Raw genomic sequence first — 16,493 nt, 5'->3', positions numbered from 1 at the left:
GCTGTACTTCTATTCACTGCACTACAGTAGAGCTAGAGTATAACAAATCTCTAAACAAGTGTTTGGTTCCCAACTTTTCATTGTTGTACCTACATCATCAGAGATCTATTACGCATTATAGAACATTGAATAGATTTGTAGGAACAGATTAGATGAAAAACTTTGCACCTTTCTTCACCCAAAAGAGAAAACATCAAACATTTAATATTAACCTACTTTTCCTACCATTAATACTATGTATGATATTAATAAATGTCATTCACAGTCCAATGAACTAAATGCCTTAACAGCATGGGTTGGCTTACGTAAATGATGGTACAAGCATGATTTAAATCTAGTCACCGACACTGAAAAACATGCATTACATATGAAGTAGAAAAAACCCACAAATGGTATTTATGTAAAATTATAAATGAGAGGTGCTCAGAAGGCGAAGTTCACCAAAAATGTTAACAGTACTTATCAATGAGCAGTGAGATTTGTGGCAATTTGTCCTTTCTTTCTCTGTGCTTTACCACATTGTTTGTCTTTTTATAGTATGTAAGTACTTTTCACATAAATAGTTACTAGATTTGAAGATTGGAAGCCTCAGTATTGTTAAGAAGGCAATACTACCCAAAGTGATCTAGGGACATAGAGCAAACCTCTATCAAAATCTCACTGGCACTTTTTTCGCAGAAATTGAAAAACCATCTTGAGAAAGAAGAATAAACTTGGGAGGACTCCCACTATCTGATTTTAAAACTCACTACAGAAAGCCCAAGTGTGGTTCTGGCATAAGGACAGACATATAGACCAATGGAATAGAACAGAGAGAGCCTAGAAATAAACCCTTACACACATGATCAATTGATTTTCAACAAGGATGCCAAGACTCTTCAGTGGGGAAAGGACAGTCTTTTCAATAAGTGGTGCTTGGAAAACTGAACATCCACGTGTAAAATAATGAAACTGAACTCTTTCCTTAAACTATATACAAAAATTAACTCAAAATGGATCAATGTCCTCAATGTAAGACTTGAAACTATAAAACTCTTAGAAGAAAACAAAGGGTAAAAGCTTTATGACACTGGATTTGGCGATGATCTTCTTGGATATGATACCAAAGCACAGGTAACAAAAGAAAAAATACATAAATTGAATTTCGTAAAAATTTTTAAACTTTTGTGCATCAAAAGAGAGTGGAAAGAATCACAGAATTAGAGATGTTTGCAAATCATCTATCTGATAAGGGATTAACAGAATTTATAAAGGACTCCTACAACTCAAATGACAACAAAACAAACAACTCAATTAAAATACAGATGGTCCAAAATTTATAATGGTTCTACTTATAATTTTTCAACTTTACAATGGTGTGAAAGCTACATGCATGCAGCAGAAACCCTACTTTGAATTTTGAACTTGGATCTTTTCCCGGTCTAGGGATATGCAGTAAGATACTCCCTGGTGATGCTGGGCAGCAGCAGCCACATGGTCACGAGGGAACTACTGATACCCTTACAACCATTCTGGACCCACACAACCATTCTGTCTTCGCTTTCAGGACAGCATTCAATAAATTACATGGGTCCCCATCGTGGCTCAGTGGTTAACAAACCTGAATAGCATCCATGAGGACGCGGGTTGGATCCCTAGCCTCGCTCAGTGGGTCAGGTATCCAGCATTGCTGTGAACTGTGGTATAGGTCTCAGATGTGCCTCAGATCTGGCATTGCTGTAGCTGTGGCATAGGCTGGCAGCTGCAGCTCCGATTCAACCCCTAGCCTGGGAACTTCCATATGCCGCAGGTATGGCCCTAAAAAGCAAAAAAATAAAAAATAAATAAATTACATGAGATATTCCACATTTTATCACAAAATAGGCTTTGTGCGAGATGATTTTGCCCAGCTGTGGGCTAATGTAAGTGTTCTGAGCACACTGAAGGTAGGCTAGGCTAGGCTAAGATGGGATAGCCAGAAGGTTAAGTGTATTAAATGCCTTTTTTTTTTTTTGCTTTTTAGGGGCGCACTTGTGGCATATGGAAGTTTCCAGTCTAGAGGTGGAATCGGACCTACAGCTGCTGGCCACAGCCACAGCCACAGTAACATGGGATCCAAGCCACATCTGAGACCTACACCACAGCTCATGGCAACGCCAGATCCCTAACCCACTAAGCGGGGCCAGGGATTGAACCTACATCCTCATGGATACTAGTCACATTCCTTTCCACTGCACCACAATGGGAATTCCTTAAATGTACTTTTAACTTAGGATATTTCCAACTTATAATGGGTTTACTGGGACATACGCCTACTGTAAGTTGAGGGAGATCTGTATGGGCAAAGGCCTTGAATAGACGTTCCTCCAAAGAATATATACAAATGGCCAATAAGCACACAAAAAAATGTTCCATGCCATTGGTTATTAGGGAAATACACTTCAAACCCCACAGTAAGAAATAGTTTCACATGCTATTAGGATAGCTATTATTTAAGAATATGGGGGAAAAATGAGTGTTGGTGAGAAGGGGGAGAAACTGGAACATACATTGCTGGTAGGAATGTAAAATGGTGCAGACTCTGTGGGAAAAAAATAGTTTCTGAATAATATAAATTATTATATGATCCAGCAATCCCATTCCTAGGTATATACCTCAAATAACTGAAAGCAGGGACTCAAACAGATACTTGTATACCAACGTTCATAGCAGCAGTGTTCACAGCAGCCAAATGGTACCCTCCACCAAATGAACAGATTTTAAAAAACAGTATATACATAAATGGAATATTATTCAGCCACAAAAAATGAAGTTCGGACACATGCTACAATATGAACGAATCTTGAAAATATGCTAAGTGAAATAAATGCAAAAGAACAAATATTGCATGGTTCCACTTATATGAGCTACCTAGAACAGAGACAGAAAGTAGAACAGAGGTTACAGGAGGTGGCGGGTAGAATGGGAAGTTACTAATGAGTGGGTACAGAGTTTCTGTAGGGATGATGAAAAAGTTCTGAAAATGGAGGCTGGTAATGGCTGCCCAACATTATGAATACATGTAACACCACTGAACTGTAGTCTTAAAAATGGTTAAAAAAAATAACAACCCATAGTCCAAATTCATTCTGGCATTCTTAAAAACCTATTTCACAAATAATAAAGGACCTAGGATGGCGCTAGGAAAGTATGGTGCTGAATATTATGGGGAACATGAAATAAGCCGATGAGCCTTCTGTGAAAGAGGCCTAGAATCATATTTGAGAGACGAGATTTATATAGATTAACTGGATGCTCTCCAAAGTAAGCAGAGTCACAGCCCAGAGGTGTATAAGATGATCCACCGAGAAGCAAAAAGAAAAAAAGAAGAAATTCAATTTATACATTTAAAAATCTAAGACAAGAAAGCTTGCTGATATTAGACATACAGGTTGACACTGGTGCTCTCTCTCGGCCCACAGTGCCCAAAGATCTTGTGAGAGAAGAACATTTTGGAGGCCTTTAGTTAAGTACGACTAATTGTAGTTCACCTGTGCCAAGTTAGGTGGGCATATAGATACATTATCTAGTTTTAACTAAACCAAGGTCCACAAAATGGACACGTGCCTTAACACAATTCCCACAAGAAACCTTGGACAGAGATTAGCAATGCAGAGCTAGGCAAATGACATGGAAACGGCAACGGCGAAACTCGTGCCTCTCCCACCCCAACCCCTCATCCAACGTGACCAAAAACACAGTGCTGAGCCAGTCTGCTCTGTCAAGGAGCTGGCTAAAATCATTTTCATCATCAAGACTATTGGAAATATGAATTCACCACTCAAGGATCTGTAATTAATGCAATTTAAAAATTTCTAAAAATACCCTTTCATCTTCATCTCACCCTTTGCCTATTTCTATTTTGCATACATTCTATGAGTCACACTATATGCTAGCTCAGTAGTATTATGGCCGTAATTTTAATACAGTATACATAAACTGGAAGCATGTGTTCAAACAGTTTTTATTGACGTAGTGTGTGATCAAAAGAGTTTAAATATTACTGTCTGTAGTATAAACAATAAATGTTATAAATAGTCTGTAACAGAGGAGTGGTGTGAGTTGTGTGAGTTAAAATTTGAAATAGGCCTTGGAAGATGTTTAAAATCGGGACAAGCAGTGGGTGGAGGCGATGGCGGAAGAACAGAAGGAGCCATATGAACCGCAGTTTAGAGGAGAGAAAGAATATGTCACGTTGCAGGATGGTGAGACTCGCTTGGCTGGAAGGGAATTTGTGCTACGAAGCAATGACAAAGAAAACTGGAGTGCCAGATTTATAGGATCTTAAATAATCGAAGCGATTGCCTTTAAAGAGTTGGGGCAGAAGAGCATAGCTGTTTGGACCACAGGCTTTAGAACCAAACAGAACTGAGTCAAATCCCAGCTCTGTAACTTACTGGCTGTGTGACCTTGGGCAAGCAATTTAACCTGAGCCTCGATTTCTTCTTTCTATGAAAATGATGATAATAATGATAATGAGGCGGTGGTACAGTTCCTATCACAGGGCCTGGGACGGGAAGTGCTCCCTACAGCCTAGCTAGTCTTCTTATTCCAAAGGTAATGGGAAGCCAATGTACCTTTTTGCACAGGAGAGGGAAAGGTGAAAACCCTATTTTCAAAAAGCTATCTTGGTGCTGGTTGTGGACGCCGGATCAAGCTGGCAGAGATAGGAAATCTACTAGAATATTATTGCAGTAATCTGGACCCAAGGGAGGAGGGAATAGGAAGGGGAACTGAGAAAATGCTGTCGAGGAAGAATTAATAGGATTAGGTGCCTAACTGGATACAGCAGAAAAATAAGGAAGAACCAAAGATGAATCTAGGGCTTTGAGTCTTAAAACTGTGAGGCTGTGACGATTTTGATGCCATCATGGAAAATGAGGGAAACTGGGAAAGGAAGTTTAAGAAGCTCTCTTAAAACAATGGAATAACAGTAATCTTTTCAGCAAAATGTAACTGTCAGCAGAGTTCTTCCATTTAATATTTGTGTAGATGTTTTCCTCTAGTGAGAAGCTCAAAGTATTTTGTAATTTGCTCCATCCGCAAGTAAAGAGCAAGTTTTCCCAGAACCAGGACAGGATTTTGCTTATTGTTTCTCTCACTGAAAGGTGGAACACACTCCAATATTGGCTATTTTAGCGTCATCAGTAAGAGTGGGTTTGACTTTATTATTTATATCTTGCGTATTTCTAAAACAGATTTGAAATGGCTTATGATAAAATAAAATGGTTAGAATAAGGATAAAAGGTCACAAGCTATCTAACTGTCAATGGCGAAGACGACTTTATGCTAGAAACTGAGGTTAAAGAGGGTTGCTGCACTTGAGCCCTGAACTTAGCTTTTTTTTTTTTTTCTTTTTAGGGCTGCACTGCAGCATATGGAGGTTCCCAGGCTAGGGGTCAAGCTGGAGCTGCAGCTGCCAGCCTACACCACAGCCATAGCAACTCAGGATCCAAGCCACATCTGTGACCATAGCTAATGACAACACTGGATCCTTAACCCACTGAGCGAGGCCAGGGTTGGAACCTGCGTCCTCATGGATACTAGTCAGATTAGTTTCTGCTGAGCCATGATGGGAACTCCCCTGAACTCAGCTTTTCATTTTTTAGTATCTAAGGTAAAAATGGAAATAGTAAGTCACCCACTTTCGCTCTCTGAAGGAGAATATGCCTGAAAGATTTTAGTTGCTCGCTTGCACACTGCCCGATAAATGCTTGTTGAAAGAATGAAACAATTTGTAAACTAAGATCAAATTAAATTTCTTTTAAAACAAGCTAGGCTAGTCCCTTAAAAAAGGTCACTTCAGGGAATTCCCTGGTGGCTCAGCTGGTTAAGAATCTAGCATTGTCGGAGGTCCTGTCATGGCTCAGTGGTTAATGAATCCGACTAGGAACCATGAGGTTGAGGGTTTGATCCCTGGCCTTGCTCAGTGAGTTAAGGATCCGGCGTTGCTGTGAGCTGTGGTGTAGGTTGCAGACACGGCTTGGCTCCCGCATTGCTGTGGCTGTGGTATAAGCCGGCGGCTACAGCTCTGATTGGACCCCTAGCCTGGGAACCTCCATATGCCGTGGGAAGCGGCCCAAGAAATGGCAAAAGGACAAAAAAAAAAGAATCTGGCATTGTCACTGCTGTGGCTCGTGTTGCTGCTGTGGCACAGGTTGGGTCCCTGGTCTGGAAACTTCCACATGTCAAGAGCATGGCCAAAAAAAAAAGGGGGAAAGGGGCCACTTCATAAGGGAGACTAAGTATTTAGTAGGTTCCAAGGAAAACTCAAAAATAAATCACAGAAATCTAATGTCATTGCTTTACTAGACTAAAAAGTGGTAGCAAAGTCCATAAGACAGGCTAACTGACACCTGGCGGCAGAAGAGGACGCTCAGGGGCACACCGTATATAAGAGACAATATCAAAATTATCCCTGTCACAATCATGCCCTGTACTCCAGAGGGTATAATCTGTTTTCAGCAGCTTCATCTCATAAATGTCCCTTATATTTGTGTCTAAATCCAGTTTAAAGCAATATAAAAATAAGACTGTAATACGTGTGGCTAAAGTTTACATTTGTGAAGCTATAAATAAAGGGATGCTAAAAATGCAGTGGTAGTATCTAAGTAGATCCTTTTTTTTGGGGGGGGGTGTCTTTTTGCCATTTCTTGGGCCGCTCCCGCGCCATATGGAAATTCCCAGGCTAGGGGTCCAATCGGAGCTACAGCTGCCAGCCTACGCCAGAGCCACAGCAACCCCAGATCCGAGCCGCATCTGCGACCTACACCACAGCTCAGGCAACGCCGGATCTTCAACCCATTGAGCAAGGCCAGGGATCAAACCCGCAACCCCATGGTTCCTAGTCGGATTCGTTAACCACTGCGCCATGACGGGAACTCCTAGGCAGATCCTTTTTAAATTGATTTACTGAAGACTCTATAGAGAAAGTCATGTTCTTACTGGGTAGCAACAATTTTATGTCCTATTTAACAAGTCGGGAGGTAAATGTAGAATTATAGAATAATACACTGCGAGCAAACTGTTACGGGTTGAATTGTGCCCCCCTCAAACCCATACGCTGAAGTCCTAACCCTTGGTGCTTCAGGATGGGACTTTACCTGGACACAGGGTCTTAGCAGAGGAAATCTGCACGTTAGGATAAGGTCCTTGGTGTGGGCCCTGATCCATTATGATTTATAAAAAAGAGACGTTTAGAGACAAATGCTTGTGCAGGGAGAACACGTGAACATGAAGGCGGCCATCTACGAGCTTAAGGAGAAGGGCCTAAACAGATTCATTAATTACAGCCCTCAGAAGGAACCGACCCTGCCCACCCCTTGACTTCAGACTTCTGGCCTCCAGAGTGTGAGAAGATGAACTTCTGTTCAAGCCTCCGGGGGCAATCCTAGCAAACTGACACTCAGACTATTTCTGCAGGCCGCTTACTTGTTTAGGGGTCTGGAAGAGAGGGAACTAAAGGCTGAGTGCTTGCAAACTTCCTGAAGAACAAGCTCAATTGTTACTAAGAAAGGAAAATGCCATAGAAGAGAATAATTCCTGAATATTTAGGAAGAATAACTATGTTTAGAAAATTAACTTCCATGGTAATCATTTTGCAATGCACACACGTCAAATTATCACATGACACACCTTATACTTACACGATGTTATATGTCAATTATATACCTCTAAGTTGAAAAAAAAGAGAAAATTCTAGCTTAATGTCCTCAAGCTCTCTAATACCTAGAAAACCAATAATCAGTCAAGAAGAAATTGTCCATTAACTAACAGGAAAGGACAACTTAAACTATACAGTTACTTAAATCTTGACCCAGAATCTAATATTGCCTTGGGGCTATGTGCTTATTTAAAAACAAAAGCAAACATAATCAAATAAATTTATCAGAAATACAGAAAATAAAACAGCGTATTAAACACCACATGGGGAGTTCCTGTTGTGGCTCAGCAAAACGAACCTGACTAGTATCCATGAGGACACAGGTTCAATCCCTGGCTGTGGCGTAGGCTGGCAGCTACAGCTCTGATTCAACCCCTAGCCTGGGAACCTCCATGTGCCGTAAGTGCAGCCCTAAAAAACAAACAAACAAACAAACAAACAAACACATGGAAGCAGAATCAGAATGTTGGGCTTTCTGTAGTACAAATGGCCTAGTTCTCTCAATAAGTAAGTGGTATGGGATAAAAACAGAAGGGGAAAGCTGTTTTAAATAAAAGGGACCTAGGAGATCATGGTTGGAACATGTTTGAATCAGTGAAAAAGGCATTTTTTTTCTTTTTTGTCTTTTTAGGGCTGCACACGCAGCACAGGGAAGTTCCCAGGCTAGGGGTCAAATGGGAGCTGCAGTTGCCAGCCTACACCACAGCCACAGCAACACCAGATCCTTAACCCACTGAACAAGGCCAGGGATCAAACCTGCATCCTCATGGATACTAGTCGGGTTTGCTACCACTGAGCCACAATGGGAACTCCCAAAAGGCATTTTTTTTGAGAATCAGGAAAATTTAACATGTACCAGTTATTAGATAACATTAAGGAGTAATTCTTAGATAAGATATGATTATGTAAAAGTCCTCAGAGATTCATGCTGAGTATTTAAGGGTAAAAAGATATCAGAGATTTACTCTAAAGCACCTACCTCCCCCAAAATAGAAAGGGATAGATGAAAAATGATGTAGAAAACGTAAACAATAGTTAAAGCTGGATATTGACTACATGGAGGTTCTTTTTTGCGGGCTTTAAAATTTTCACTAAACAATTTTTAATGTAGTGTGCCAGGCACCATGCATATATTAATTAATTTTGTCCTCCTTTCATTCATAATCCCATGAGATAGCTACTAATATTTTCCCCATTTTACTAAAAAACAAACAAAATTAACAAATTTTATACCTTTATTGAGGCTATTAGAGTGAGAGCTCAGAATGTAATGAGGCAAAAACCAGACATTTCTGTTTTGTACTTACAAGATTAAGTTCAATAGCTAAAAAGAAGTCATGGGTAAAGGTATGTAAAGAAATATGCAAATTATGCGATCTATCAGACTGTACACTGCTGAAAATAAGTCTGCATTTTCCATTCAACCAGCACCTTGATTGAAAGTTAATGTTATTTTATTTCCCCACTTCATTCATTTTCCACTTGTGTTTCATCTTATTTTAGTTTTAGTTCTTACTTTGTTTTACAGTTTTATTTTAATTTTTTAAATTTTATTTTATTTTTTACTGAAGTATAATTGACCTACAACACTATGTTAGCTCCAGGTGCATGACACAGTAATTCAATATTTCTTTTTTTTTTTTTTGTCTTTTGTCTTTTTTGTTGTTGTTTTGTTGTTGTTGTTGTTGTTGCTATTTCTTGGGCCGCTCCCGCGGCATATGGAGATTCCCAGGCTAGGGGTTGAATCGGAGCTGTAGTCCCCGGCCTACACCAGAGCCACAGCAACGCGGGATCCGAGCCGCGTCTGCAACCTACACCACAGCTCACGGCAACACCGGATCGTTAACCCACTGAGCAAGGGCAGGGACCGAACCCGCAACCTCATGGTTCCTAGTCGGATTCGTTAACCACTGCGCCACGACGGGAACTCCCAATATTTCTATATATTACAAAATATGATCACCACTTGTGTTTTATGTTATTTTATTTTAATTTTTCTTTTTAGGGCCACACCCATGGCATATGGAAGTTCACAGGCCAGTGGTCGAATCAGAGCTGCAGCTGCCAGCTTACACCACAGCCACAGCAACACCAAATCCAAGCTGTGTCTGTGACCTACACTGCAGCTCACAGCAATGTCAGATCCTTAACCCACTGAGCAAGGCCAGGGATTGAACCTGCATCCTCTTGGATACTAGTCAGGTTTGTTACTGCTGAGCCACAATGGGAACACCTTGTGTTTCATTTTAAATGTTTATAATATACATTCTGTCAGTATGGAAGTAAGTTGCTTTATAGCTTATACTACTAACCAGTTAAATTAGCCCCGATTTCAATCTTCGTAATCAAATAGCAACATAAAATCAATTTTTAAATACTTGATCCAAAAAAAAACCCTGCATGGAATAAACTAGAGGTCACTTTAACTATAGTTTTAGGCTCTTTCATTGAGAATTTCTTAGATAGATAGCTACATACAAACAGTAACAGAATACCTTAACTACTAAAAAGAATCTTTGAGGAGTTCCCATCGTGGTGCAGTGGTTAACGAATCCGACTAGGAACCATGAGGTTGTGGGTTCGGTCCCTGTCCTTGCTCAGTGGGTTAACGATCCGGCGTTGCCGTGAGCTGTGATGTAGGTTGCAGACTCGGCTCGGATACCACGTTGCTGTGGCTCTGGCGTAGGCCGGGGGCTACAGCTCCGATTCGACCCCTAGCCTGGGAATCTCCATATGCCGCGGGAGCGGCCCAAAGAAATAGCAAAAAGACAAAAAAAAAAAAAAAAAGAATCTTTGAAACCATACTTTCTTCTCTGTTTTTTTTTTCCTTTATTACTTCTGCCTGTGTAACATTTGGAACTTCCCAGGCCAGGGGTCTAATTGGAGCTGCAGCTGCAGCCTACACCACAGCCACCGCAACACCAGATCTGAGCCATGTATGCAACCTACATCGCAGCTTGAGGTGACACGGGATCCTTAACCCACTGAATGAGACCAGGGATTGAACCTGCATCCTCACAGAGACAACATCAGGTCCTTAACCTGCTGAGCCACAATAGGAACTCCCTAAACCAAACTTTATTGCTAGTGGGTAAGTTTGGCCTTAGGGAGGTCATGGTGTGGGGGAGAGAGGGAAGGAAGCAGGAGCTGGAGTACTGAAAACTAGGGTTCCAAGATACTCTGGGTTTTCTGCCGCTAAAACAGAGTGCAGGTAGCTGTAAAAGAATCCAGTAATGTGGGGCTAAGTCATGGCTTGACGCTTGCTAACTCTGGACATTGGAAACATTTCTGCCATCTTTGGTGTCTGACCTCACAGGTTTGGTGCAGGATGCAATGAGACCACAGATGTACCTATGAGAGTGCTAAGTGAATAATCAGTGCTTCGTAACAGTTAAAGTGCGCCCCTCTCCCCACCTTAAACAAAAGTCTGCTTGTAGTGGAGTCAAAAAAAAAAAAAAAATCCTACCACCTGTGGTGGAGTGGTGATTTCATCTTTTGAGTTCTGTGACTAATCCTTGGATAAATCAAAGATTTAATTCTGTATTAGGCTTCTGTTATTAAACACACACCCCCCACAGACACCCATAATTCAATGAGGTACAATGTATCCCTGAACTCAGATGATTGTTTAAGAAAACCATGATAACTGTGGCTATTATGAAGCTGAAAATTAATTTCCATACATAGCATTTGTCATCTTCTTTGGGATCTAGGAGGAAAGCTAGATTCAAGGTAAAAGAGTGTGCAGGAGTTCCCACTGTGGCGCAATGGGGATCGGGGGCATCTTGGAAGTGCTGGGATGCAGGTTTGAGCTCCAGCCTGGCATAATGGGTTAAGGATATGTTGCCGCAGCTGCAGCTTAGGTCACAACTGCGGCTCGGATCTGATCCCTGGCCTGGGAACTCTGTATGCCACAGTGCGGCCAAAAAAAAAAAGTAAAAGCATGCAGTGTTTCAGGAAACTAGCAGCTTATTAAAATACTTAATAATCGAAATAAATAGAAGACTCCTTAGTTGCTTGTGGTTCCTTCTTTTTTTTTTTTTTAAGAAAAACCATTCACTCCTGGAATTAAAAGCTTATTCGCATGTGACATCACTGAGGATTACTGAATCATAGATATTTTTAAAAAGAAAAATAAAATTTACTATTTTTAATGAACAGCTGTCAGTTTTGAAAGTCTTCTTACCTGTTTGTTTTGATCAAGGCAACTGACAGAAGCTTGACTGGGAGAAGACAGCACAAGCTGAAAATTAAAATATAAAAGTCAAGTTTCCTTTAATGTTTCTGATTATTTCTAAACATCAGTTAAGTCAATGTTGGTTGAATGGCCTAAAATATTTATTGAGTGCCTAATGCATGCTAGCAACAGTATTAATTAAATTTAAAGTTTTTAAAAGTCAAAAATGCAATTGCATCTTGACTGAAAATTATACTAATCGGAAGTCTATATATATAGTAACAGATAAAATAACTTGACATAAGAAATATAGGGCAGAACATCAATGGGAACATTTTGTTTTTTCCTACATTTCCCTTCCCAAGGCACTAAGATCTTAAAATCACCTCAGTTTTTCTTGCCAGTTTTAGCCCCATTCCTAAAGCTTAGAGAGAGGCAGTACCCAGAAAAACCAGAAATAGTCATTAAATCAGCAGCTAATAAGCACACAAAAGAAACAAATGAAAATAACTCCAAGTATCTTGGAATCCAGCTGGGGAAAGTAAACTTTCATTTTAAGGAATGACTAAAGGCCATGGCTTTCAAGTAGTTCAGCACATTTAACTCTTGCTTGACCAGACACTTGTTGTCTAGGCTCTTTCTCTTCTGCAAGACTGCTTTCTCCTTTTTGGTCGGTCGTTCCTTGAAGCTTATGAAGACCCACACAAGAGGGAAGTGAAAGAATGGAGAGATTTAAAGGTGTGTGAAGGAGTTCCTGTTGTGGCTCAGTGGTTAATGAATCTGACTGGGAACCTTGAGGTTACAGGTTCGATCCCTGGCCTTGCTCGTGGGTTAAGGATCCAGCGTTGCTGTGGCTGTGGTGTAGGCCGGTGGCTACAGCTCCAATTAGATCCCTAGCCTGGGAACCTCCATATGGGGCGAGTATGGCCCTAGAAAAGACAAATAAATAAATAAATACATAAATAAATACATAAATCTGTGTGAAAATAAGCTTTGGGAATTACCTGCAGAATTCATTCATTCATTCTACCTATAGCGTGGTTAGTTCTTGAAGTGCAAGATGATGAATTTACCATACATCACGTTCACATATTATATCTAAGATCATACTGAGCTGTGTGTGCAAACATATTTCATGAGCACCTACCATAGGTTAAATCATTGTGCTAGGCTCCGAGGAGCCAAAGATAAATAAGACATTTTCTGTCCTTGAGAAACTCAAAGTCTGGGTAGGGAAAACAAGGCCACAGGTAAGGGCCAGAACAAGTTAGGATTTGTAGGAGCTCAAAGGACAGAGGATATTATTCTGCCTGGGGACTTGGAGACGGCCTCACAGAAGAGGGCAGGAATTTATTAGGTATCGAAGAGGAAGGAGGTTATTTCCGGGAATGGGAAGAGATGCTCAGGCAGAGTGGCCTGCCTGGGGAACAGAGAGGTTCGGGGTGGCCGAAACACCTGGCACATGACGGGACAGGGTAGGAAGCAAACTTGGGGAAATTTGGCTGAAACCAGGTTGCGGTTTTGGATTTTAGCCTTTGGGCCCAATAGGACACCTAAAGCATAGGGCCCTCTGAGTTCTTAAACTTCAAAAGTATTTTTGACAAGAAGATCGTATCTGGTTTAGAAAGGCAAGCCTAGCAGTGTACACAGAACAAGTTGAGGGTGGAGGGAAGAGGGACAAGAAGCAGGGTCGCCAGCCAGGGAACCGATGACGAACGAGGGTTTGAACAGAAAAGAGAGGGAGGGAGACGAGGAGGCAGATGGGAGAAATGATCAGAAAGTGAAGAGCTAAAGACGGACCTGAGGGTTCTGGCTGAAACTGCAGAGGGACGGTAGCCAAGAAAGGCAGTGAGAGGAGCGAGTTAGTGCGAAGACGAGTGTTCAAAATATGTGCATTGGATAAATAAATGTTTTGATGAAGCAGAGAGTCCGAATTTTTATTAGGTTTTAAAGTGTCATATGGCTTCTTAAGAAGACATTACCTTTTTTTTTTTTTTTTTCCCACTGTACAGCAAGGGGATCAAGTTATCCTTACATGTATACATTACAATTACATTCCCCCCCCACCCTTTGTTCTGTTGCAACATGAGTATCTAGACAAAGTTCTCAATGCTACTCAGCAGGATCTCCTTGTAAATCTATTCTAAGTTGTGTCTGATAAGCCCAAGCTCCCGATCCCTCCCACTCCCTCCCCCAGATATTCTTTTATTTTGCTTAAAAAAAAGTGTTGAAATCTTTTTTTTCCTAATCATTTGCTAGAAGGTGGAGGAAACAGCCAAGGTTTAATGACAATTACATAGCATCGACCTTACACTGGCTTCCACTAGCGTTCATTCTCAGTGTTATACATCCTGCGGGGTCGGGCAAATGTGTAACAACACATATCCCGCATTACAGTGTCATCCATGAAGGGGCTGGGGACTGATGAGAGCTCTCTCATTGAAACCACCTGCTCAAGGACCAACCAGGAGCTGCAAGAAATTAACAGTCTACAAGGAAATGTACAAGACTGATCTGGAGAAGGACACTGTTTCTGACACATCTGGCGACTTCTGCCCTACGAAGGGTAGAAGAACAGAGGATGCCTCTGTCATTGACCATGAACTGACCCAGGACACCTGGGATCTTTACAATGCTGGAATGAAGAGGAAAAGAATCGATGTTCCTAAGTGGATCAGCATCATGACCGCACAGTGTGTGTCACCTCCAGAAAGTACTTGAAAGGTATAAGAGCATAGGCCTCATGATCAAGGAGGAGATTGCAGGAGACCTAGAAAATGCTTTCCTGAACCTGGTCCAATGTCTTCAGAACAAGTCCCTCTAGTTTGCTGACTGACTATATAACTCCATGAAAGGCAAGGGGGCTCATGATAAGGTCCTAATTAGAATCATAGTCTCCCACAGTGAAGGAAGGGGACACATTGAAAATTAGGTCTTGGAGTTCCCTTCGTGGCTGAGCGGTTAATGAACCCAACTAGGATCCTTGAGGGGTTCGAGCCCTGGCCTCGCTCAGTGGGTTAAGGATCTGGTGTTGCTGTGAGCTATGGTGTAGTTTGCAGATTCGGCTCAGATCCCAAGTTGCTGTGGCTGTGGCTATGGCTGGCAGCTGTAGCTCCGATTAGACCCCTAGCCTGGGAACCTCCATATGCTACAGGTGCAGCCCTCAAAAGCAAAAAAAAGAAAAAAAGAAAAAGAAAAAGAAAAGAAAAGAAGAGAAGAGAAAATTAGGTCTGAATTCAAGAGAAAGTATGATGGATCCCTGTACTACCACATCTAGGAGGAGAGCAAGGGTGACGACCAGTAAATGTCACTGTGCCGGGGAGATGCGGGTGAAGCTCGAGATGGCACAAGTGTCCAGGAGTGGGGCTCCTATGCTTGCAGCTGACAGGTCTAGAAAATCAGTTTGTGATTAACAGCCCTCTTGTGCTCATCCCTGAGACGGTGACCGTCCCTGCCTCCTCCTCCACCTTGTTTTAGTTGCCTGAGCACTGCCTGGCTTTCCCAGCAAGTCTCTCCTTCGAGCCAAAGAAATGAGCATTCCAAGGAGTTGGGAATGAAATCTAGGCTGTGAAACACTTCGCATCTCTTTACTGTATGGTAAACAGATGAGTACGCTGAATTTTTTTACTTTAGCAACAAAACTAAAGCAAAATACATTCCAAGTATCTTTCCATGTAAAATGCACGTGCAACAATAATCTTAAAGGCCGAATATTCTACTATATAGAAGAACCATAAGAAGAAGCACCTATTATGCTCCAGACATGTCTTACCTCACTCAATTCACAACTACTCCATGACACAGGCGTTATTATTTGTCCCCAGTTGAAAGATGAAGAAAACTGACGGCCAAAGAAATCAAGCAATGTGCCCACGCTCACACAGGTGGGACGCAAACACAGATGATGAAGGCTCATTCACTTGACCTATCCCCTGTTGCTGGATATTCATACAGCCACATTTTTTGCTTGTGCTTATAAATCATGCTATGATAACAGCCTTTAAGCTAATCTTTGCACACACACCCTTAATGAATTCCTTAGGAAAAATTCGCAGAGTTGGACTTTCTGGGTCACAAGGCTGACCGATATGCATTGGCTGAACTACCCTCCAGAAAGCTTATACAAATTCACTTTTTTACAGTGTATGAAAATACTGATTTCCTAAATCAACTATTCAATTTTTTTAAAATCCCCAAAAGTAAAAATATCAATTTCCTGGTACTTCTCCAACATTAGATAGTACTACTAATTTAAAAAATTGTATGTTCACTCTTAAGGCATCCTGTAAAAATAACCTATTTTCCAAATCAAGTAGAAAATGTGATTTATCCAGAGTTTTGGATATCCTCCGCAATGTGCCCCTCTATTAGCACTGATCACTGAGAAGGTGTGTGGTAACATGCACCAAAGCTGAAAATTTTAGGTTTACCTTTAAAAAAGCCAAATGCGTATATCCACATGAACACATCTTTAAATAAGCAGAATCTTAATAAGTTTAATTCATGCTACTGATGCTTATATCATCATCATTCAAATGCCTGGAGAGTTTACAATATAGAATATGCAACACTAAGGTTTATGTGATTTGTAGTCTAACTGAAAATACACACTAACCTGAACTTAAATACACTCTA

At 41.1% G+C, this 16,493-nt stretch overlaps 1 protein-coding gene across 6 annotated transcripts in view; it reads right to left on the bottom strand.

Moving 5' to 3' along the window:
• Positions 1-16,493, bottom strand: part of LOC100516891 (protein FAM122A-like) — a 63,023-nt gene that overhangs the window by 30,205 nt on the left and 16,325 nt on the right. For all 6 annotated transcript variants that reach the window (XR_002340747.1, XM_013983825.2, XM_021080338.1 and 3 more), the window contains one exon: positions 11,868-11,924. Coding sequence is in view for 5 of the 6 variants with exons in the window: in XM_013983825.2 (XP_013839279.1) it covers positions 11,868-11,924 (57 nt within the window). In the remaining variant the exon portion in view is untranslated. The remainder of the gene's footprint in view (positions 1-11,867; positions 11,925-16,493) is intronic.

This window comes from Sus scrofa, chromosome X (genome assembly GCF_000003025.6).
Source record: "Sus scrofa isolate TJ Tabasco breed Duroc chromosome X, Sscrofa11.1, whole genome shotgun sequence".
Taxonomy (NCBI): domain Eukaryota; kingdom Metazoa; phylum Chordata; class Mammalia; order Artiodactyla; family Suidae; genus Sus; species Sus scrofa.
Note: the sequence above shows the minus strand (reverse complement) of the source record. Positions and strands in the feature narration are given on the sequence as shown.